This window comes from Silene latifolia, chromosome 11 (genome assembly GCF_048544455.1).
Source record: "Silene latifolia isolate original U9 population chromosome 11, ASM4854445v1, whole genome shotgun sequence".
In the NCBI taxonomy this organism is placed as follows: Eukaryota; Viridiplantae; Streptophyta; class Magnoliopsida; order Caryophyllales; family Caryophyllaceae; genus Silene; species Silene latifolia.
The window spans coordinates 230147-255073 of NC_133536.1; the positions used below are offsets into that span (position 1 = coordinate 230147).

General features: G+C 44.1%; 1 protein-coding gene across 4 annotated transcripts in view; it reads right to left on the reverse strand.

Annotated features, from left to right (window-relative positions):
• The window catches only part of LOC141610532 (uncharacterized), a 55071-nt gene extending 33415 nt beyond the window's left edge, over positions 1-21656 (reverse strand). For 2 of the 4 annotated variants that reach the window (XM_074428632.1, XM_074428630.1), the window contains exons 1-2: positions 10035-10338; positions 7033-7270 (exon numbers count right to left, since the gene is read on the reverse strand). In XM_074428632.1, the coding sequence (XP_074284733.1) occupies positions 7033-7270; positions 10035-10234 (438 nt within the window). In that variant the 5' untranslated portion in view covers positions 10235-10338. Of the gene's footprint in view, positions 1-5719; positions 5903-6066; positions 7271-10034; positions 10693-21506 lie in introns of those variants that run through there. The other 2 variants (XM_074428629.1, XM_074428633.1) reach the window with 2 other exon arrangements.
• Positions 21657-24927: the final 3271 nt, after the last annotated feature.

Consider the following 24927-nt stretch of genomic DNA (forward strand, 5'->3'; position numbering starts at 1 on the left):
TCGTGGTCATTGACGGCTCGTCCGCCTACAATGTTCTCATAGGCCGAGTCACTCTAAGCGACGCCGACGCAGTAATGTCCATCCGGGCCCTCACACTGGTGTACGTCTCGGACCGGGGGGAAGCGCATAAGCTCGTCTCCAAAGACGAGAAGGACGAGGTGGTCAACGTCCAGATATCTGCCAGAGGATGCAACATGCAATCCCTCAAAGTGGCGAAGCAGTCGGAGAAGGGGAAGAGCTCGTTTTCAAAGCGGGAGGGCGACCTCATGGATGCGACCGACGGCTGACGGGGGAGGAGTGCCTCTAGTGAGGCGTTAGGAAACTGGTAGACCTTGTATAGCGGCGGAGGTGCCCAAAACAGTTGTGGGCACCCCGACGCATGTTTATATCTAATGTAAAGTCGACCAAGTCTTCCATAAAGATGTCCATTTTCCCCATAAGTCACTAGCATGAAGAAAGAAACCGACGCCGACTCACACTGTCGATTGGACAAGAGCGGCAGTCGTTGTGAAGACGCCGACGCCGTCTCATACTGTCGATTGGACAAGAGCGGCAGTCGTTGTGAAGACGCCGACGCCGTCTCATACTGTCGATTGGACAAGAGCGGCAGTCGTTGTGAAGACGCCGACGCGCCGTCTCATACTTGTCGATTGGACAAGAGGCGATCGTTGTGAAGACGCGACGCCGTCTCATCTTGTCGATTGGACAAGAGCGGCGTCGTTGTGAAGACGCCGACGCCGTCTCATCTGTCGATTGGACAAGAGCGATCGTTGTTGAAGACGCCGACGCTCGTCTCATCTTGTCGATTGGAAAAGAGCGGCGATCGTTGTGAAGACGCCGACGCTCTCTCATCTTGTCGATTGACAAGAGCGGCGGTCGTTGTGAAGACGCCGACGCCGTCTCATCTGTCGATTGGACAAGAGCGGCGATCATTGTGAAGACGCCGACGCCGTCTCATCTGTCGATTGGACAAGAGCGGCGATCGTTGTGAAAGACGCCGACGCCGAAATCTCATCTGTCGATTGACAAGAGCGGCGATCGTTGTGAAGACGCCGACGCCGTCTCATCTTGTCGATTGGACAAGAGCGCGTCGTTATGAAGAAATGTAGCGCTGTGGCGATCACCCCAAATAGTAGACGCTTGGCGATCACTTAAAGTGGTAGACGCCGCGTAACACGCTATCCAGGCCACCTCATGTCATAGACAAGAGCGGTGGTCCCCATGAAGAAATGTAGCGCGTGGCGATCACCCCAAATAGTAGACGCTTAGCGGTCACTCAAAGTGGTAGACGCCGCGTAACACGCTATCCGCACGCCGACTCATCGTCGTACCGACAAGAGCGGCGGTCCCCATCAGAAAGCAGATGCCGCGACAGTCGCGGCTAGCACGATTGATAAACAAATCAAAATGCCTTAAAAGCGTTAACAGTTGAGATGCACACTCTAAACTGCCTCGGCCAAGCCAAGGCGGAAATAAAAAGAGACTCAATTAAAGACGTGAGGGGACAACTCAGACAAACAAAAAAGGAGGTAAAAACCTCGGCCATGCCGAAGGCAAAAGAAACGAACTCTTATTAATAATAACAGTTTACAGGCAAAACGAATTCAGACGACGGCCGTCCCCATTGGGATAGGCCAAAACACAACCTACCAAAGTTGTACAAAATACAAGGAAAGAAAAGCAAAAATTACAAACGTCATTTGAAGCACCAAAAGATGGCAGGGAGGAAGGCCTAAGTAATTGGCTCCCGAACAGCCGAAACAGATCTGCTGTAAACTTGTTCTCATCAAGCAACACATGGTAGTGTATGAGGAGTCACGAGATCTCTTTGTAAACTTGTTCTCATCAAGCAGCCCATGGTATTAGTGAGGAGCTGAAGCTATCAGAGACGCCGGGTGAGCCTGGTGACGACCGCCCGCCTCCCTATGTCTGTCGCTGCTCACCATCGGCAGCGGTAGCCGCATCTTCTTCAACAGGCAACCCAGCAGCTTTTCTGGCAGCCTCCGCTTTGGCCTCGGCGTCATCAGCTGCCCTCATTCTCTCGGCTTCCTCTTTGGCCGCTTTAGCCTTCTCAGCAAGAGCTGCTTTCTCCGCGGCCGCCTCCTTCTCCATCTTTGCCCTCGCCGCCTCTTTGGCCTTCTCCACCACGGCTTTCTCCTTAGCCTCGAGCTTGTCCTCAAGCAGCTCGTCATATTTGCCCCACGGGAAGGAACCATCAAGAGGGAAAAGCTCCCCGATCGCTTCCCTAGCGGCTCCTTCGGCCAAGTCCCGGAATTCAGCGCACAGGTTGGGGAGCATGACGGCTTGAAGCATCTCAATGTCCTCCTCCTTTTGCTTGATGATGGCCTCTTTGCTCCGGACCACCTCCGCTTTGGGCCTTAAACAAGCCCCCGAACTCGTTCTTCGCCGGAGATAGAGGTCGGCATGCCCCTGAACAAGGTTACACTTCACCAGCAACTTCGCAGCTTCGGCTGCCGCAGCCTCGGCCTTGGCTCTCTCAGCAAGGACCTCCTTTTCAGCGTCCTCCCTGAGTTTTCTCTCAGCCAAGAGCGCCTTCTCAACATCTCCCCTAAGCTTCCGCTCATTAAGGAGATCCAGCCTCGCCGACACAGCCACCTGCTTAGTGACATTACGCTCATGAACACAGCGCGAGCCACGGCCTTCTCCCCTGCTCCTTAAGACGAGCACCGGTAGCCACGTTCCACCTTGCCAACTCCCTAATTAGCTTCGTGCCTTCCTCTATAAGCTGGGAGACGGAAGCCTTCTGGGATGAAGGGACGGTGGTAACAATTTGACCACCAGCCTGCGGCTGGGAGGGGGAAGCCTTTTGGGACGAAGGGTTGACGGTGGCGCCTTGATCACCAACCCGCGCAGAGGACCCCTCCACGCCGCCCAACGACAAAGAAACCCGATGCGGTTGGTCGCAAAAATTTAATAAAGACATCGTATCAACGTGTATCGACATATCGAAAGCCTGGCTAGATTTAAGTCACGGGATAGATAGGTACCATGCTTGGCCTTCTTGGCCGGAGGAGGCACCTCCTCGCGGCGGTGAGAGGTGTTTTCTTCCTCTTACGAATGAGGGAGATCCCTCCGCATCGAGTCCCCTTCATCAGGAATATCAACAATCTCCACCTTCTTAGGGGAGGGGATAGGAGGTTGAACCGGGGTCGATGCCGTCTTCCGCGTCCGACGCACTACACCGCTAACGACCCTCGCTTGAGCCTCCTCCACGCTCAAGCCTTTCACCCTTTGTTCCAAAAGATCACTCGGCGACTTCCTGCGGTCGTGGGCTAAAGCCTTGGGATGTAAGTTAGCAACGGTTCCATCTTTGTGCAGCCCCATTCTCCGGAGAAGATCCTCAGACAAGTCCTTTCCAAAGTGATCTGCGAAAGAAACAAAGCAAGAGTTAAGGTAGGGGAAATAAATCGAAGTTCGAGGAACAAGAGCGTTAAGAACGGCGATGGGCCTCACACCGACCCCACTCACCTGTGCTAGGGCGGTATGAGGCCGACATGGCGAGCGGCTCATCCCGAAGGATGATGCGTCGGGGAATCCATCTTTTCGGCACCCCACTCTTGTCCACCTCAAAGAGCCTCAGTGCCAGCCTCTCATCCTCCTTGAGATAGACGCTGCTAGCATCCATTTTGAGCTTCTTCCGGGAAACCCATCTATCGTGCTCCGCCTGAGTCTCACACCGCAAGTTAACTCGGTGCTGGAAGGAGCATGGCAGCGGATAGTCATCCGGCACCTTAACGTACACCCACCGGCCTTGCCAGTCCTTGCAAGAAGGAAGTTTGTCGACAGAGACATAACCCGACTCCTTTTGCACACTGTACCATCCGACGCGGCCAGAGAATGGTTTGAGACAGTGAAGCCGGCGGAATAAATTCACCGTTGGGGCCTCTCCCTTGAAGAGACAGAGCCAGACAAAGCCAATTATGGTCCTCATAGCCAACGGGTGTAGTTGTGCAACGGCAACGTTCATGGCTCTAATAATGGCCATAACGTACCCATTCAGCGGAAACCGGAGCCCATACTCCAAATGCCGCATATATACGCCGGTGTGGCCGGTGGAGGGCAATAAGACGGCGACCCTCCTCGGGGATAACAATTTTGTATCCCCTACCGAAGAAAAAATGGCCCTCGAAAAATTTGTCGCCTGAACAACTGGCGAGCTTGTGAGTCCAAGCACGGTCAAGACGGACCTTACAAGCGTCGCCGTGATCCAGGACGTACTGCCTCCCTTCATTAGGACGAGGCCTTTCAACTTCATCACCAAAATCATCACCAAAATCACCGTAGGAATCAGAATCCTCCCATTCCTCAAGAATTTGAGGATCAACTTCAGGAGAAGGAGACCTAGGGCCCCCCGACGCGGGTTTACTAGATCCAGCATCAACGAAAGACATGTTCGCAACAATTACTAACGAAATAAAAGAAGAGTTGTTTGATTACCTTGAAGAAATACACTCGCCGGATCAAAAACTCTGAAGATTAGAGGAAATGGAAACCCTTGAAAGTTTAGAGAGATGAAGATCTTGGAGAAAATTTTAGAAAATTTGAAGAAATGAAAGTAATGGCCAAAATCACGGAAGAACTGCCCTATTTATAGGGAAAAGCCCATGAAGAAGGACCAATCAGGGCACAGCCCATGAAGAGTCAACCAATCAGCGAACAGACAAGTGCCAGTCATGCAACCACGGAATGTCAATCGTTGCAACAGTTGAATGTCAATCAATGCAATAGTGACCAAGCGTCTTCAACACGCCCATTCACATCTCTTCGCCTATTCATCTCCCCCAGCAAATTCCTAGGTACCTGCTATCCGCCGGCCACATGATCGCCCAAACCAGGAAGCACCGGCCGGGGGCAATCAAAAATAACCGGCACTCTCAGCCCTGGTCTCGGCCAGCGTCACATTCTTTCCCACATCGGATACCCTTTACGCATCCATGTGGAGGGGGGATATGGCACGGCCTAACAAGAACCACGCCGATGCATCAGAAGAAGCCGATACCAGAAATTTTGCAAAAATACTTACGCAGAATATACGCTCAACACACATCGGAGCCCATACCACGGCATAGACTACGCTGGGGGCAAATTGATGGGGCATATTCGCACCACCGCGACCAAGTCAACATATTGAGCAAGGTCAAAGATATCCACAGCAAAGTCAACAACTTAGACGGTCTAGCCGATGCAATCCATCGGCCGGTCACCTGGGTCTCGGCCAGACAACCAGTTAGCCGGGGCACATATCCGCGTACTCACATCCAAGGCCCTCGGCGAGCCTGCCACAAGTCCATCGGCCGAGGGTACAACGGTCTTTCCACCTGATAGTCACTTGGCCACTTGGCCACTACGTGACAAAAGGCGAATGCCTATAAATACTCCTCAACCTTCATTGAGGAAAGGATCCACAAATTGACCTAATAACCACTATTCATCTGGTAATATCTTCCTTATCTCTCTACAATACACTCTTAGCCAAGTTACACCAACTTCTCTCTAAGTTTACTGACTTGAGCGTCGGAGTGAGTACGCTCGGCCAAAGCCGAGCCCTCAGTTTGTTCATCGTTTCAGGAGACCGCAAGGAGGATTCAAGCAAAGACATCATTCTACGGGCTACGAGTGGTAACAAATATCTGCTCTGGAATTACACCCGGAACAATAATAATAAATTGAGTATTTAGAAAATAATAAAAGTTTGAAATAAGAAATAATGCAGGAGACTTCCAACTTTATTAAATAAGAAATAAAAGTTTAAAGGGAAGTGTACAATAATAATAACATAATCATGGAAGTATACATGCATCGATCTCTGTCCTTATTATTCTTGCTTAACCTCATCAGATGCATTTGGTTCGATACCATCATCTATTGCATTGATCATTCCCTGCATGCATTTCAAAATTATGACTTATGACTTATGAGTATGTTTGATTTGCATTTCTCGAGTAATTTGTGACGCGGACGGGGAAATGTGACTATTTTATATGTTAAAAAATAATCTGGAACAAGAATTAGTGTTTAAAAAAAAAAAAAAGTGTAGGTACGTACCTGGGATGTAAGAGGTTGAATGTCATAGGTGACGGGGGCACTATAATCGGATTCGGTCTTAAAAACACCATCGTGGAGATTTTGAACTTCAGGGACATCAAAGAGATAGAGGTCGATTTGCTCGTAGGAGAAGGGTACCTCATAAGTGGCCGTATTAACATACAAAGTTGCAATCATTATTGACATGGGTGGTACTTTGAATTGGAGGTCCTGTTTAGCGTCCGACCGAATGTGGTTAGGTGTTCCCCAAGAAGTATTAACTTCTGTGACCGCATTTGGAAACTCTAGTTCCCCATTTGAACCAACAATTGGAATCCGGCCTTTGAACACGGCCAAACCTCTGACTAAGGACATACTATTACTATATGTGTTGGCCGTAGTCATACTATACTCGACAGTTTCCTCCCACTCCTTTACACGGTTTGACCTATTTTCTATTCGCAGTAGTTTCACAATCCGGGATGACTTGGGTCCTCTCCAAGCCTTGCGGTAACTCTCAATATTGACACGATCTACGCTCGGGGCCATAGGCCGGAGCCAGGCATTGCGATCATTCGGGTCGTTTGATTCGGCAGTCAATTCCTGGTTAATGGCCGGAGATCTACGGCAATACCGGTTGTTGGCGAGGGAACGCAAGACAATCCCCGGCCCTGTCGTGTTAAGCGGGGAATACAGGGACAGGGACGCATCAAACAACGTGCCTGGGTCGTATTCGGGGAGAGGCCTTATAAAGACGGTTGTCTGAGGCACTAACACACAGCAGAAATCGTTCATACTAATCGGCTTGAATCTTAATTTGTCACCACTTTTGTTGTACAAGACCTCGAACGCCACCTCTCGGCTCGAGGGTAATTCGTATTGCAAAAAATGTGCGTACCCGTTATTTTCGTTAAGTTTTATAGAGCTCAAAAACTTGTTATTGTCACCTACGAAACTTACGTATCTTGGAAGTCTAGTCCTACTTACCACGGCAAAATCAGTGAGGCTAAACTCAGTTGGGGCGCCATGCTCGATACATAAGCTGTAGGCATGCGCATCGTTGGGTGGACGCATCACAACGTTCATCCCACTTTGCGCATGTATGAATTCAACAAACACGTTTCCAGCGCTCAAACGCGGCCAGAACAATGTACACCCATCCTTAGACATGTCATCAAATTTCTCTGGGGCTGATGCAACCAACCAAGTTTCAGGCCTTGATGCCCTGCATGCCATTTGGTACTATTTAGAACAAGATTAACTTTTAAAATTATCAACTCATCAAATAAAATGTTTTAATCCTAAAACTAATTATCAAAACCATTTTTCGTACACAAAATTTCATTGAAGACGGCACGTATCCGTCACTTTAGAGTGACGGATACCATTTCCTCTCTCAAATGACCCAAATAGAGGAGAGAGGGAAGTACATGGGGGTGCCCCCACCTTATCCCCCTATCCGTTTTGTGAGTGGCATTACCCGTCACTTGCTCCGACCCGTCTTCAACAAGACTAACTGTTTTTCGTAAAACCAAAAATAGTTTTAGCATGTACTTGTCGGAAATTATGGTCAAAGATTCAAAATACTATATTGGCGACCCTGAAAAAGCAACTGGGAAGAAAAAAAAATAGAGGGAGTATAACCGTAAAAATAACCACATTTATTTGAACAAATATTAAGGTCTTTTACTAAAATGACCATTTTAATAAAGTATTTACCAAACTAACCATTTTCAAATTTTTAATTCTCATTTTAACCATTTTTAAGGTTTTAACAATGTAATTAATTGACAATGGCTAATTTGGGATATAATTTGGGTAAAATGGTTGATTCGGTATGAGATCTATACAGTTTCAAAAAGTAGTTTCTCATAAGGAAAAATTATGAATTACCACCTAATATGTTCCATTTTTTACAAATTACCACCTAATATATTCAACTTTACAAATAACCACCAACTTTTCACATATATCCACACCATTTTCACTTATTCTACATTTTTGTGACGGTTTTGCTTAATTATCGACTCGGTTTCATTTTAACAACTTCCGATTATTTAAATGACCAAATTACCCTTCACATTTTCACTCACTCCCTCCCCCAATTCACAATTACATATAAGTATACAACTCATATTAGGAATTCCTTCAGTTTATCCCATTTTCTTCATCTTTTATCAACCCAAAATTCACATAACCCATAAACACTTGCAGCCACCATAAGCAACGCCACCTCGTCTCGACACCGAAACCGAGTTGCACAGCTCCGCCACCCTCTTTTGCCCAGAAACAGCCCACTCTAGCTACCATGTCTCGATGCTACCCAGACAAGAATCGCAGCGTTGCCCCGGAGTCGATACACCACCAGCCCATCTCCGAGCCTAAACTTGGATCAATTCAAACTCCAATCAAAAGAAATCAAAGTAAGAAGAGTAATCGGGTTCAAGACGGGTCCGCTTGGATCGAAGAATGAACAGCCCAATTACCAAATGCTAATTCCAGTCACAAATCAATAGATTGAAGAAAGATAGAGAAAGCAAAGCATCGTGATCATAAATGGCAGAGGAGGCCGAGCACCGTGCGGGATTTTGCTGAGTCGTGCGCACATGAGTCAGAGAGGAAAGCATTGTGATGTGCTTTCCTGACCGTCATAAGGATGAAGAAAATGAGATAAATGGAAAGAATCCGTAAATTGATTTCTAAATTTAATCACATGAGTGTATGTAATTGTGAATTGGGTGAGGGAGTGAGAGAAATGTCTAATTAGTAAGGGTAATTTGGTCATTTAAATAATTGAAAGTCGTTAAAGTGAAATCGAGTTGATAATTAAGCAAAATCGTCACAAGAATGTAGAATAAGTGAAAATGGTGTGGATATATATGAAAAGTTGGTGGTTATTTGTAAAGTTGAATAAATTAGGTGGTAATTTGTAAAAAAATGGAACATATTAGGTGGTAATTCATAATTTTTCCTTCTCATAATGACAACTAATATGTACTCCGTATATATATTCTCCAACATCGCATGGATATTGACAAACTAATATCTTTTCTTTTTCAAATTTTTTTGTTATTATCTTATTTTTATAAATATCATACTTAAATCAAAAAATAATGTGATGTGAATTGACTTCTCCCTTTATTTGTCAGCCCTAGTCATTTTCAGATTTTTACAAAAAGGAAAATCAGCATTTAAATTATGAGCAAAGTGCGGCCAACCCGTAACCAACCCGCCAATGGACCCGTGTTGCAAACCGAGTCATTTCAAATTTCAATATGTATTTTCGTGGTCTTTATGTACGTCAAATAATTACGGAGTTATCGAATGTATGTCGTTTCTATTATGGAATACGGAATAATATAAAGCTTTTCGATTACGTGTGAAATTCCTTATTTTCTCTTTTTTTTTTTAAAATCCAAATAGCCCCTGACCCCGCCCGCCAGACCCGCCAATTTAACCTTTCGGGCCGGTTTCGGGTTAGCCATCCGAGGGTGACAGGCTCGAAGTCTATTAGGATTGGACTCAGGCCAAGAATGCTTCACAAGATTTTGCTCTTGGGAGGCTTGAACCTAGGTCTCCTGGGAATTTCACCCAAATTTTAACCACTAGACTCCACCTTGTGAGCAATGTCAACTAACTTTACTAATAGAGTTATTCGAGAAGAGCTATTTAATCATGACCTGGTTTATATTAATAAGTCTCCTTATGACGGATATATCCGTCACAAGCTTGTGATGGGTCAAGTGACGTATCACTCACATGGATAGATAAGACAAAAGTAAGAGTGTTTAGGAAACCACAAATGGCTTATCTTTATCTACCCAATTGGGTTTTATTTGACCCATCAGCTTGTGACGGATATTACCCGTCATAAATGGGAATTTGTGGGTTTATATTTAATCGGTATTATAAGACCCTCCTTTGTGACATTTCGAGACACCGAAAGAAAACGAATAAAAAAAACTGAAAGGCAGAGTGCTTAAATTTACCTAGCCCAGTAGTTGTTCTCGTAGCAGGATCGAATGTGAACGAGGCCATCTCCGGCCGACTCGACAGCGAACTTTGCTATGTCACTGAAAACGCCTTCTTCAGGACCAAACCGGAGTTGTCTTTGAGGACCCGTAAAACTCAAGTATCTTGCATCATTCGAATCCCTCACTGAGAAAACCACTAGCTCAGGCAAAGACATTGAATTGTCTCAATACTAAATCAAGGCTTGTTAGCTTTGCTCTTGTGGTTCTTGCACTAACTAACGTTGCATTATTTATAGGTAAGAGGGATAAGAGGTAAGTGGTAATTAAGACCGTAGGGGCCATTATTTTTATGATAAGTTTTTTGTGAAAAAAATAGTGGCTTCTAGTTAGTTTGCAGACTGCAATAGCGGAGCCAGGATTTTCCGTTAGGAGGGGCGAAAAAATCAGCAGGGGCAAACGAGTAATTTCATAACATATATTTGTAAAAAGTTCGAAAATTTAACTAAAAAGTTTGAATTTTTCCATCCTTAGCGGGGCATCTAGCGCCCCGCTCCACCACTGATTAGTTGGATTCGCAAAAGTGTTAAACTCCTTGAAATCGTCTGTAAAATGACAATCTATCACTAAATTATGAATGGTTTGGGCAAAGTACACTTGTTTGGTCTTTACTCGACTTGGCCCCGAGATGGGTTAAAGTTGGCCATGGCCATCGCAAACCAAGTCGGGACCTGAAACTCGGACCTTGAGCCGGCTCATCTATCGGGCAGGGATAGGGTTATTGTTTAATTGGTCGGGCCAAGACAAACCGGGCCGAGCTAGGAGATTGTAGCCGAGGCACGACCCGAAGATGAAATCGGACTAGGTCAAGCTAGTGTCCTGCCAGCTTCTTCCAGTCCGACCCCAACCCACTGTATCAGGCATGGCCTGGCCGGGCCGAGCTGGGTCTCCTTTGTTTTTTTTTTGTGCTAGGATCGGGCTAGGCCAAAGAAATGTGAGCACTAGCCCGGCCCGAGGAGGAAGTCGGGTTGTGTTATGGGCAGGTCGTGCTGGAGTTTCGTGGCCCAGAGGTGCGGACTAGGCTGAGTTAGCCCGCACCGTTGTACAACTCTACGGTACGTAAGGATAGCGTAAGCTTGGCTCTAAGCCAGCTGGCCAATGTTGCCAAATATTTATTTTCGTTTTCGATAGAGATTTGTGGTTCCACTTAAATTATTGCGGTTTTAGTCCCTTTCATTTTTCAGAATTATTGAGAGCTTTACCGGGGTTGATCTAGAAATAAAAAGTATGTTGGGCTAGATTATAAAATCACATTTACCTTCCGAAAATTTTTAGGATTACAAAGCTTGAGTTTGTTAGAACATGCAAACGGATCGGGTTACATCTAAATGGAGGAGAGACGAACCACGTAACGACATAAGGAAGATTCTATTCTAAAACCAATAATTGACTATAAGAGGAGTAACCCTTGGTTATAAAACAACGTAGTTGCTCATTCATGGACGAATTTTACTCTTTTATGGATTTTTTTACATTATTTTTCCATAGTATGCCCTTTACCTAATTCTCTTTACTTTTCTCTCTAATTCTCTCCCTCACAAAATTAATCAAATCAACAAAATTACTCCGTCAAATTACAATCATGGTTGCTAATTCTCATATCGATCAGGTAATAATTCTAATTTTTAATTTTATTAACTATATTAGGGTTTGCTTAGACTAATAAAATTAGGACTAATTAAATTAGGGTTTGTATCGATCAAGTAATTAAACTCGCAGTACAACCGCGAAACCAACTCATCAGTTCACAATCGTTATGCATGAACATCATACCACCAAATCGCTACTTACGCTGAAATCTCATGTTACTCTGAATAGTTTGCACATGTTGGGTTTCACGTACAATTTTTTTTTTTTTTTTTTTTTTTTTTTTTTATGAATGTTTTGTATTTATTTTAGTAATTTTTATTTTAGGACTCGGAGGCTCAGAGTCGGATGAGTATGAGGAATTTCCTGCAAAAATGATAGATACCAGACACATTTTTATTTTCGGAAAAAATTTCAAGTCACAATGAACTGATAGCGGATCTGTGAGTTCTACTTATGGTCGGTTGCACACGGGAGACGGCGGTGAGGGTGGTGGATGGTGGCGGACGGGTGGTGGTTGGATGCTCTTAGTTAGAGTACTATAAAAATAAATGAAGAAGAGAGGGTGTAATGGTATTAAAAATAAATTCAGTAAAATATAAGGGGTATTATGGTCATGTATGTCTATGATTGAGTAAAACACGTACATGAATAAGCACCACCCTAAAACAATGACATGAATGAGCACCACCCTAAAACAATCTTTCTTCCCCCCTACTACTAAGAGAATAAAACTTTTCAATAGTTTTCCCTCCAAACGGAATCTAGCTAAATAAGGAAAAAATAAGACTCTATTTTTAATAAATGGTTATCTTTTAATTAAGATATAATCTTTTACCATTATTATCTTTTTTTTAACTAAATTATAATCTTTTAATTAAAATAAAATAAAATTGGTATAAATCTAAAAATTCGAAAACCCGATAAATTGATATTATTAGTTTGGTATAAAAAAAAACATACCACGTACTTAATTCGTATTAAAAAAATTATGAACTGACATTATTAATTTTCTGACAAAAAAAACTTTAAAATTATTTGAGAAAATTTATAAATTGGCACCATTAGTTTTGTAGTAAAAAATTTCACTAAAATACACATTTTACGGCTTTGCTCAATTCTTTTGATTAGTTTTTCATTTCATTTTTTATCCTCATATTGAAATATGAAAAATTAATAATATGTCAATTTCAAATCTATAAATAATACATTATTTATAAACTAAAAGATCTATAAATACCACGCATGCATGTGCGGGATCCATACTAGTTTTACAACAATGTGGGACACTCACATGTGGAATTGTATTCCAACACGTCCCCTCACATGTGAGGCTAGATCCTATCGAAACCCAGGGCAAAACCCAATAATTAACGAATCCTAAAAAAAACCTCCAGCGGTGGCATAATTTAAGCCCAGTTTAAATTCGAAACCCAGGACGAAACCTTGAGCTCTGATACCATGTTATAGTTATACACATTTTCACTCGTTATTATTATATTTTACGTGTATTTTCGTGATATTTCATTCGGGAATTTTAAGCTTTAAGATTATAAACTCGGAAATTTTACCGATATTATACAATTTAAGTACTTATGTGCTAAATGATACGGAGTATCATATATAAATATTCTTATCATTTTAGTGATAAGCCGTTTAAATTATATATTTATAAGATCACTAAAACTTGGGAGAGACGGTCTCTCACTAAGTTATTGAGAGACCAATCTTTCATACCCTTTTATTTGTATTTCGTACCCCTTCTGTTGTTGATAGTAACATAGTAATTTCGTACCTATTTACATAATAAATGTACCAATTTTATCATTAATCATGATTTGTACCTATTTTATTGCCTTTAGTACCACTTTTTCTTAAAATTGTACAATGGTCTCTCAATAAAGCTTATTAAGAGACCGTCTCTCAGGAGACCTACTCTTATAAGATTGTATTTTAGTATTTTACATGAAAGTGATATTTGAGTCAAGTTAATAATTTTTCGATCTATTTAAAGAAAATAATAATATAAGAAGCTAAGTAAAGTTATGTAGAGCTATACTTTATATTCCTTGCGTCTTGATCAATACCCTGAAAGATGAATAAATGACCGAGATGAAGGGGGTAACTTATATACTAAGACAAAATTATTTGATAATAAAAAAGATCGGATACCAAGAAAACGAAATATGTCGTGGGTGTAAAAAACCCAATGAAAACTAGTAAAAACTAAACCAATAAGTAAACTAATTTTAAAAATTCCCCTATGCAAGGCTTGAGCTCGCTCCACAAATAGTACTGTTCCGGGTATAATTCCAGAGCAGATATTTGTTACCACTCGTAGCTCGTAGAATGATGTCCTTGCTTGAATCCTCCTTGCAGTCTCCTGAAACGATGAACAAACTGAGGGCTCGGCTTTGGCCGAGCGTACTCACTCCGACGCTCAAGTCAGTAAACTTAGAGAGTTGTTGTAACTTGGCTAAGAATGTATTGTAGAGAGATAAGGAAGATATTACCAAATGAATAGTGGTTATTAGGTCAATTTGTGGATCCTTTCCTCAATGAAGGTTGAGGAGTATTTATAGACTTTCACCTTTTGTCACGTAGTGGCCAAGTGGCCAAATGGCTAGCAGGTGGAAAGACCGTTCTACCCTTGGCCGATGGACCTATGGCAGGCCGGCCGAGGGGTCTTGGATATGAGTACGCTATATGTGCCCCGGCTGGCCAGTTGTCTGGCCGAGACCCAGGTGACAGGCCGATGGATTGCATCGGCTAGACTGTCTAAGTTGTTGACTTTGCTGTGGATATCTTTGACCTTGCTCAATATGTTGACTTGGTCAGCGGTGCAGAATATGCCCCATCAATTTGCCCCCAGCGTAGTCTATGCCGTGGTATGGGCTCCGATGTATGTTGAGCGTATATTCTGCGTAAGTATTTTTGCAAAATTTTTTTTCGATCGGCTCCTTCGATGCATCGGCGTGGTTCTTGTTAGGCCGTACCATATCCCCCTCCACATGGATGCGTAAAGGGCATCCGATGTGGAAAAGAATATGACGTTGGCCGAGACCAGGGGCCGAGAGTGCCGGTTGTTTTTGATTGCCCCGGCCGTGCTTCCTAGCTTGGTTGATCGGTGGCGGCGGAGAGAGCGGTACCTAGGAATTTGTTGAGGAAGGTGAATAGGCGAAGAGATGTGAATGGGCGTGTTGAAGACGCTTGGTCACTATTGCATTGATTGACATTCAACTGTTGCAACGATTGACTTTCCGTGGTTGCATGTCTGACACGTGTCTGTTCGTTGATTGGTTGACGCTTCATGGGCTGTGCCCTGATTGGTCCTTCTTTATGGGCTTTTCCCTATAAATAGGGCAGTTCTTCCGTGATTTTGGCCACCAAATTCATTTTCTCAAATTTTCTCCAAAATCTTCATCTTTCTAAACTTTCAAGAGCTTCTCTTTCTTCCAATCTTCAGTCTTCGATCCGGCGAGTATTTTTCTTCGAGGTAAACAAACAAATTCTCACCTCTTATTTCGTTAGTAATTGTTGTGAACATGTCTTCTGTTGATGCCGGGACTAGTACTTCTGCGCCGGGGGGTTCCCCGTCGCGTCTTGACGAGGAGGGGATACTGGAAGCCATCCCGCTAAGGTTTGGGGGCCCTAGGTCTTCTTCTCCCGTAGTTGATCTGCCCCTCCTGGAGGAGTTGGAGGATGAGGATGATGCTGATGATGTTGATGATGTTGATGATGATGATGAGGGGGCTCCCGTTGATGGTGGGAGGACGACTATTCCGGATCATGGTGAGGCCTGCACGACTAGCCTCGACCGTGTCTGGACAAATAAATTCGCAAGCAGCTCCGGAGAGACTCTTTTCGGAGATCACTTCTCCCTCGGTGAGGGGTATAAAATTGTTATCCCTGGGGAGGGTCAGGCGGTCTGCTGCCCTCCCCGGGTCATATCGGCGTGCATATCAGGCACCTGGAGTATGGGCTCCGGTTTCCTTTGAATGAACACGTCATGGCTATCATCAAAGCTATGAACGTTGCCGTGGCCCAACTACATCCGTTGGCCCTGAGGACGATAGTCGGCTTTGTGTGGCTCTGTGTCTTTAAGGGGGAGACCCCTACGGTTAACCTATTCCGCCGACTCCATATTCTTCGGCCGTCAAAATCCGGCAAAGTGGGGTGGTATAGCGTACAGATGGAGCCAGGCTATGTCTCCGTGAACAAGCTTACTTCCTGCAAAGACTGGCAAGGGCGATGGGTGTACGTCCAAGTGCCGGAGGACTACCCATTGCCTCGGTCTTTCCAGAGCCCCGTTTACTTACGGTGCGAGACCCGGGAAGAGTATGAGAAACACGTCTCCCGGGGTAGCAAGGTCAAGATGGACGCTTCGTTTGTCCCTCTTACTGCGGATGAGAAGCGGGCAATGCGGCTGTTTGATGCTGAGGAGGGATGGCTGCCCCCGACTCAGATTATTCTTCAGGATGAGATGCTATGCCGCGTCGGCCTCATACCGGCCCTCAACTGGGGTGAGTGGGGTCGGTGTGAGGCCCACCTTTGCTTGTTATGTTCCTTTTTCAGAGTTTTGTTTTACTTTATGTAACTCTTGCTTGATTTCTTGCAGATCGGTTTGGTCAGGATCTGTCTGAGAAGGACTTGAAGAGGCTAGGGCTTGATAAGGACGGGAAGGTTGTCCAGCGGCATCCTACGGCTGAGGTGCGTGATCGCAGACTAGCCCCCAACGAAATTATGGACAAGCAGACGAGGGGGCTGGATCAGGAGACGGCCCAAGCACGGGTTCTCGGAGGCGTGCCGAAGAGATCAAAGAAGGCAGCGTCCAAGTCGGCGGCGGTTTCAATGCCAACTCCCTCTTCGACCCCAGTGGTCCAAAAGGATCATGTGGAGGTCATCAATATTACTGAAGGGGAGGTGACCGTTGCTAAGGTCCCTTCTCCGAAGAAGAGGAAAGATCCGTCTCGCTTCCACCGTTCGGGAGAAGCTCGCCTCCACTGACCCTCCAACTAAGAGGGTCCAAACCGGTACGAATCTAACTTGTGGTTCGGATTTAGCCGGTTCGTTGGACATTCCGGATGACAAAGCTTTCGATGTGTCAATGCATGGTGACATGGATGCTCTGTGTAAATTTTTGTAGATCCACCATCGGCGGCGGCGTTCGACCGAACGGCAATCGGGGAAGCGACACGAGAGAAGGCTATTGAGCAGACGGGTGATAGAAATGTCACCGTTGACTCCTCAGCTCAGAAGATTTCTCCCACCGAGCTCGTGGCGGAGGGTGAGAAAATATATAAGAGATTGGCGAAGTGGACCCGTCTAGCCGGCTTCCTCATCATGGAGCAGGAAAAGGCCATGGTCCAATCTGGGCCACTGACTGCAAAGCTTAAGCTTGATCTCTCTGCTGCGAGGGGGGAAGCCGAGAAGGCTAAGCGGGATCTCCTTGCTGCCGAGAAGCGTGTGGAGGAAGCTGAGAAACTGCTGAGGGCCGAGAGGGTTAAGGTTGAGGATGCTGATGCCGCCACGGCAAAAATGATGGAGGAGCTAGAGAGGTATAAGGGCGCCTACGACGCTGTGGTTGCCAAGAGGGACGAGTGGGAGGATCTGTTCCAGAAGCAGGCGGAGGCGCTCAGGGACGCACATGCTATCCTTGCTCAAAAAGAGAAGGATATTGAAATGCTTCAAGATGATCTCCTCCCTAAAATGTGCGTCCAATTCCGGGACCAGGCCGAGGAGGCGACCAGGGAGGCAATGAGACGGCTCATCACCGACGGTTCCTTCCCGTGGGATAAATTTGACCAGCTCCTGGATGAGATGGCTGATGCTGCGGAAGCAGCGGCTGCTGAGAAGGCGGAGGCGGCGAAGGCGGCTCAGATAGCGTTGGCCAAGGCGGCCTATGATGCAACGGAGGCCGAAAAGGAGGCTGAGAGGCTAAAGGCGCTTGAGAATGTCGAGCCTTCTCTTGAGCCGGCCACCGAAGATGCTGCTGCCTCTGATGGAGGGCAGCAACAGGCATAGGGAGACGGGCGGTCGTCACCAGACTCACCCGACGTCTCGGATAGCTTTAGCTGTTCGGGGGCCAACTATTGAGCCTTTCCTCCCTGCCATCTTTTGGCGCTTCAATTGACATGCTTGTAATCTTTTGCTTTTCTTTTCCTTGTTTGTAAAAAACACTTTCTTGGTAGGTTGTGTTTAGGCTTACCCCTATGGGGACGGCCGTCGTCTGTATTCTTCTTTCAATCATTTTTAACAAAGTTTGTCCTATTGGCCTTTGGCCTGGCCGAGGCTTTGATCACAATTCTTTGTTTGTCTTTTTGCGTTATTAATTGAGTGCCTTCGTTTTTACCTTTAGTATGGCCGAGGCAGCTTGAATGCATATCTCAACTGCGTAACATCTTTGATGTGTTGACCGATGTGTCCCCGTCGCTCTCGGCAAGTTGCCGAGGTAATCGGGGTTATGGCTTGATAGCAATTCTTTTAGCACACCGGTCGTTGTGTCCCCGTCGCTCTCGGCCAGTTGCCGAGGTGACCGGGGTTATGGCTCGATAGCAATTCTTCTAGCGTACCGGTCATTGTGTCCCCGTCGCTCTCGGCCAATTGCCGAGGTAACCGGGGTTATGGCTCGATAGCAATTCTTCTAGCGTACCGGTCATTGTGTCCCCGTCGCTCTCGGCCAATTGCCGAGGTAACCGGGGTTATGGCTCGATAGCAATTCTTCTAGCGTACCGGTCATTGTGTCCCCGTCGCTCTCGGCCAATTGCCGAGGTAACCGGAGTTATGGCTTGATAGCAATTCTTCTAGCGTACCGGTCATTGTGTCCCCGTCGCTCTCGGCCAATTGCCGAGGTAACCGGGGTTATGGCTCGATAGCAATTCTTCTAGCGTACCGGTCATTGTGTCCCCGTCGCTCTCGGCCAATTGCCGAGGTAACCGGGGTTATGGCTCGATAGCAATTCTTCTAGCGTACCGGTCATTGTACTGCTTTCGGTAGTATGGTGCCGAGCTCCCCCCGGCGCCCGCCGAGTTCTGTTTCCTGGCGGACTTGTCTGACCGTGACCTATTGTCGTCACGGCGCCTTTCAGCCGGGCTGTCCTCCCGGTGGCCCCTCTTCTCTGAGGGCTCAGCCTCGCTGGGGCCTACCCAGGTCTTGTGGTAGTCTTCTACCTTGATGGCCTGATCGGCCATCCTCCTAGCGGCGTCTAGGCCTAGACCCCCGTGCTTGATGAGCTCGTCCTTTAAGTTTCCCTTTGGGAGGCCTTTCATCAGTGCGAAAGCCGCCAGTTCGGGGTTTATCTCCCGAATCTGCTGAACCTTGCCGTCGAATCTCTTCACATAGCTTCGTAGAGACTCGCCCTCCTCCTGTTTGATAGTTAGGAGGTCCGACGTCTCCACGGCTCTCCTCTTGTTGCAAGAGTATCGGGCTACGAAGGCGTCCTTTAGGTCGGCGAAGCAGTATACCGAGCCGTCGGGAAGCCCCTTGTACCAATTTTGAGCCATCCCGTGCAGAGTCGTTGGGAAGACTCGGCACCAGACCTCATCGGGCTGCTCCCATACCGACATGTAAGACTCGAAGGCCTCGGCGTGGTCGGTTGGGTCACTATCTCCTTTGTACGTGAACGCCGGCAACTTCAGCTTAGTTGGCACGGCGGTGTCAAGGACATAATCACTGAGTGGCTGTTTGACCACGTGTCGAATGACACGCGGCGATCGGCTCCTCGCATTTCTAGTCCGGCTCCTCTCCTCGTAGCGGGAGGGACTCCTCCTTCGACTCGGGCTTCTTCTCCGACTCTCCTGAGTCGGACTTCTCTGGTTCCTCCAGGGTGTGCCTCGTCGGTGCTGCGGCGACGCTGTCCTCTCCCGAGTGCGAGAAGGACTTATGTTTACCACGACCACTTTGGGCTCCTCTGCTGGAGGGCCGGCTTCTCCCAGTGCTTCGTTCAAGTTTCTCGGAGTCACGTTTTGGGCCCTGGTCTCCTGGACGGTTTCCGCGGCCCCCGTCGGCGTGACAGTGTTAGCTGTCGTACTCCCAATTAGGTCCAGGAGCATCTTCAGCTTTGCTACGTCAACCACCTGTCCCATGATGGTGACCTGGTTGGCGGGCGACGACGTGTCTGGTATTATCGGCATACCGAATTCCGGTTGGATTACTCCACCGGTGGAGGGCTGCATAACTCCAGAATGGTGGAAAGTATCATCCTGGCAGAGTGCGGTTTCGTCGGTCACTACAACCTGTTGTTGTTTTGACATCTTCTTAGCTTTTTGGGTGGGTTTTTTTTTTGTGTTTTTGTTTTTGTTGTTTGGGAATGAATGTGACTAGCTTCTAGTGTCTTTTCCCACAGACGGCGCCAATTGTTCCGGGTATAATTCCAGAGCAGATATTTGTTACCACTCGTAGCTCGTAGAATGATGTCCTTGCTTGAATCCTCCTTGCAGTCTCCTGAAACGATGAACAAACTGAGGGCTCGGCTTTGGCCGAGCGTACTCACTCCGACGCTCAAGTCAGTAAACTTAGAGAGTTGTTGTAACTTGGCTAAGAATGTATTGTAGAGAGATAAGGAAGATATTACCAAATGAATAGTGGTTATTAGGTCAATTTGTGGATCCTTTCCTCAATGAAGGTTGAGGAGTATTTATAGACTTTCACCTTTTGTCACGTAGTGGCCAAGTGGCCAAATGGCTAGCAGGTGGAAAGACCGTTCTACCCTTGGCCGATGGACCTATGGCAGGCCGGCCGAGGGGTCTTGGATATGAGTACGCTATATGTGCCCCGGCTGGCCAGTTGTCTGGCCGAGACCCAGGTGACAGGCCGATGGATTGCATCGGCTAGACTGTCTAAGTTGTTGACTTTGCTGTGGATATCTTTGACCTTGTTCAATATGTTGACTTGGTCAGCGGTGCAGAATATGCCCCATCAAGTACTATTCAACCTGTTATACAAGAGCATTGTACAATTATAATAAATCTTACCGAGCTTATGTGTATTTTTTTAGCTTTTGTATTTTTTATTTAAATTTAATTAAAATTATTCTTGGGTTTCATTATAATATTTTAAAACCATTTTTTTTTATAATGAAGCTCATATTATTTCAAATAAAACTCATAATTAATAAGTCTAAGTTCAAACAATTCATTATAAAGCTCATATTTTTTACTATACAACTAACTGATTGTATAATCTACTTACTAAACTCGCTCCACCTTGCACAACACAAGCATTTTCTAATTTCTACCATCAAGCCATGCCCAACCAAAGGCGTTTCCAATTAGGGTTCAATTAGTAGTTTAGTTATCATCTTGGAGGTCTTGGGTTCGAAACCCATGAGTCTATTTTCTCTCTCTTTTTTTAATGCTTCTTCTAAACATACTTTTTATAAAAAAAAAATTGGGTTATTAACTTCAAATCTTCAATATTATTTTTTGTAATATATCAATACATATCACAAAAATATTTTTAATAACGTGCCCTTATAATTTAGAATGATAAATATTATAGCTCCCGCCTATATATGCATGGGCTGAATCCGGCCCTAAAACGTATATACGTGCATTATGAAAGAAGAAGAATTCGAGGCTGGGAAATAAAGCTTTCGTACTCGTGAGATATTTTTGCTATAAACAAATTTCCTAGATTAAGATGTCGATACAAGCATTATCCTCACAAATGGCAAATCTTTTTTGTGATTTTAGTCCCTTTCATTATTGAAAAAGTGCATTTTTATAAAAGAGCAAGACAAGATTTTGAGGCTGTTCTTTGGTCCCTTGCATTTCCATGGACCTTTTGGCTTCATATGAATGACTAGTCATTTTTGTTATCCTTATCTTTTTGATGTTCACAAACTTCCTTATCCGAAGAGAATGAATTTAGGAACGTTAGATCATTTCAGTATAAAATCTAAACTCGTAAAAATCAAGAGAAAAATGAAGAGGGAGGAAATGGGTGGATTCAAATTCATTCTCTTCGGATAAAGAAGTTTGTGAACATAAAAAAGATAAGGATAACAAAAATGACTAGTCATTCATATGAAGCCAAAAGGTCCATGGAAATGCAAGGGACCAAAGAACAGCCTCAAAATCTTGTCTTGTTCTTTTATAACAATAATGCACGTTTTCAGTAATGAAAGGGACTAAGATCACAAAAAAGATTTGCCATTTGTGAGGATAATGCTTGTATCGACATCTTAATCTAGGAAATTTGTTTATAGCAAAAATATCTCACGAGTACGAAAGCTTTATTTCCCAGCCTCCAATTCTTCTTCTTTTATAGTGCACGTATATACGTTCTAGGGGCGGATCCAGCCTATGCATTAATGCATATATAGGCAGGAGCTATAATATTGATCATTCTAAAATTACAAGGGCACATTAAAAATATTTTTGTGATTTGTATTGATACATTACGAAAAATATTATTGAAGATCTGAAGTTTTTTTTTTTTTTTTTTGACAAAGAACAAATAAGAGATACTGACAAGAAAGCCTTCCTAAAGATTATGAAATTTATCATCCTATTCACTCCCCTGGTGAGAAGCTAAGAGAGCAGAATAAGTGAAAACTAGACGTAATAGATTTAATATCCTGGATAATGCAAGAAAGAGACGCAATAGGCTTATCCGCTCCGGCCACCTGCAAAACCAAGACAAGACAAGATCTGAAGTTAATACCCCAATTCTTTTTTTTTTTTTTTTTTATAAAAAGTGTGTTTAGAAGAAGCATTAAAAAAAGAGAGAGAAAATAGACTCATGGGTTTGGAACCCAAGACCTCCAAGATGATACACTAAATTACTAATTGAACCCTAATTGAAAACGCCTTTGGTTGTGCATGGCGTCTCTGTTTGGCAAAACTACTTGAAAAAAAAAAAACCGAAAAGCTAATCGAAACACGAAAAGGAATCGATAAGGTATTTGAAAATTAGGAGCTGATAAGGTAACTGATTATATAAAAATGTGTTTGGCAAACTAACTGAAAAGGTAGCTGATTTTGGTAAAATGACGTAAAATGATATGAAAATTATTTAATATTATAGAATAAAAGGGGTACAAAATGGAAAATAAGTCATTTCAGGTACCTAATTTCCCAAATGCTACCCGAGGTAGCATTTCATTTCAGGTACCTTATTTGACCAAATAAGCTACTTGCCAAACTCTTGCAAACAAATCAGGTAGCTGAAATTTTGGTCAAATAAGCTACTTTGGTCAAATAAGCTACCTGAAGTGTCGTGCCAAACAGAGCCTTGATGGTAGAAATTAGAAAATGTTTGTGTTGTGCAAGGTGGATATATATATAAAAGCTCAATTAGATTTTTATTTTCACATAAAAAAAAATTAAATTTAAATAAAAAATATATAAAAGCTCAAAAAAAATACACATAAGCTCGGTTAGATTTATTTTGGTTGTACAATGCTCAAGCTTTGTAATCCTAAAAATTTTCGGGAGGTAAGTGTGATTTTATAATCTAGCCCAACATACTTTTTATTTATAGATCAACCCCACTAAAGTTCTCAATAATTCTCAAAAATGAAAGGGACTACAACTGCAATAATTTAAAGTGGAACCACAAATCTCTATCGAAAACGAAAATAAATATATATTTTTTTTGATAAGGTAAGAAAACTAGGTTAATCCTCTAGGGTATGACCAACCTATCTCATCCTTTCGAATGAGAGAGGTAAGTTGAAGCCACCGGCTTTCAAACCACCTCGAAATAGTTGGACAAGAATGTCCAACAGAAGCCGGCCATGAAGTCAGCAACCTTGTTGGCTTCACGAAAGCAATGTTTAATTATCACTTCATCGAACAAATGAAGGTCTAATTTCACATCCTTGATAATACTAGAAATTTCCCATGGAATTTGCCAAGTACTGCGAAGTGAGTTAATAACACATAAATTATCACCCTCCACAATTAACTTTGAGATTCCTAAGTGTTTAGCGGCTAAAACACCTTCTTTTAAAGCGAGAGCTTCCGCAACAAGAATACTATTAGATCCGCACTTTTTTGCTCCTAACACAACGACTTTACCATTATGATCTCTTATACAATATCCTAACGCAGCTTTATTACCTTCTATTCTCGATCCGTCAAAATTTAGCTTTAGGAAACCGTTTCTAGGTTTCTCCCACCAGATTTCTTCCTTACTAGGAATGTTTCTAGTTGACTCGTCTTTCTCAGGATTGTTGAGATCCCTATGTCTAGTCTCATTCCAGGTCTTAGTGCTATTATTACATAATGTAATAAGTTTGCTGATATTAAAATGAACATTATTAAAGATATTGTCATTTCTATAAAACCATGCATTCCACCAAATAAAAATAACTTTAATGAAATCATCTTTAGGAATTAAGTCCTTGAGATAATTAAGTTTCATTATAAAACTTTGACTTGCAATATTATCATAATTTGACAAAAAATTGTTGAAGCTAAAAATGTTCATGTCTTGGATAACAGACCCAATCATGGGACATTCGTAGAAGAAATGATCTTTGTTTTCAATAGGACAGTTGCACAAAACACAATGAGGTGGGACATTAATATGACTTTTTAGAAGCCTGCCTTTCGTTGGGAGACCGTCAACACAGGCTTTCCAGTGAAAAAATTTCAACTTTGGAGGAATATTCAATTTCCAAATCCACTGAAATTCACATTTGTTAAAAGCTTGATCGAACAAACCTTGCGCTAACCAAGTTGCTGTTTTTGTAGAGAAATTTACATCCACGGACAACCCCCAAAAGAGGGTATCTGGAATATCATTATGTGGCAGTGAAATGTTAGTAATCTGATTCACAATAACGAAAATAAATATTTGGCATGCATGATGTGTGACTGTATTTGGCAACATCGGCCGGCTGGGTTAGAGCCAAGCTTACGCTATCCTTACGTACCGTAGCGTTGTACAACAGTGCGGGGTAGCTCGGCCTAGTCCGCACCTCTAGGCCACAAAACTCCAGCACGACCTGCCCATAACATGCACAACCCGACTTTCTCCTCGGGCCGGGCTAGTGCTCACATTTCTTTGGCCCAGCCCGATCCTAGCACAAAAAAACAAACAAAGGAGACCACCGCGGGGATCGATAATCGTTAATCCATTCTAACAATAACGATCTATTCTAAACCACCTAAATTTACTAACTAATTACAAAATTTTAGAAAGTTAAACTAGTTTAAAATACTTGCGTCGTTGATTCCTTGAATTTGGTGGCGGAATTGAAGCGGTGGTGACGAAATGTCGTACTTGAAAAAAGGATGTTAATATATATATGGGG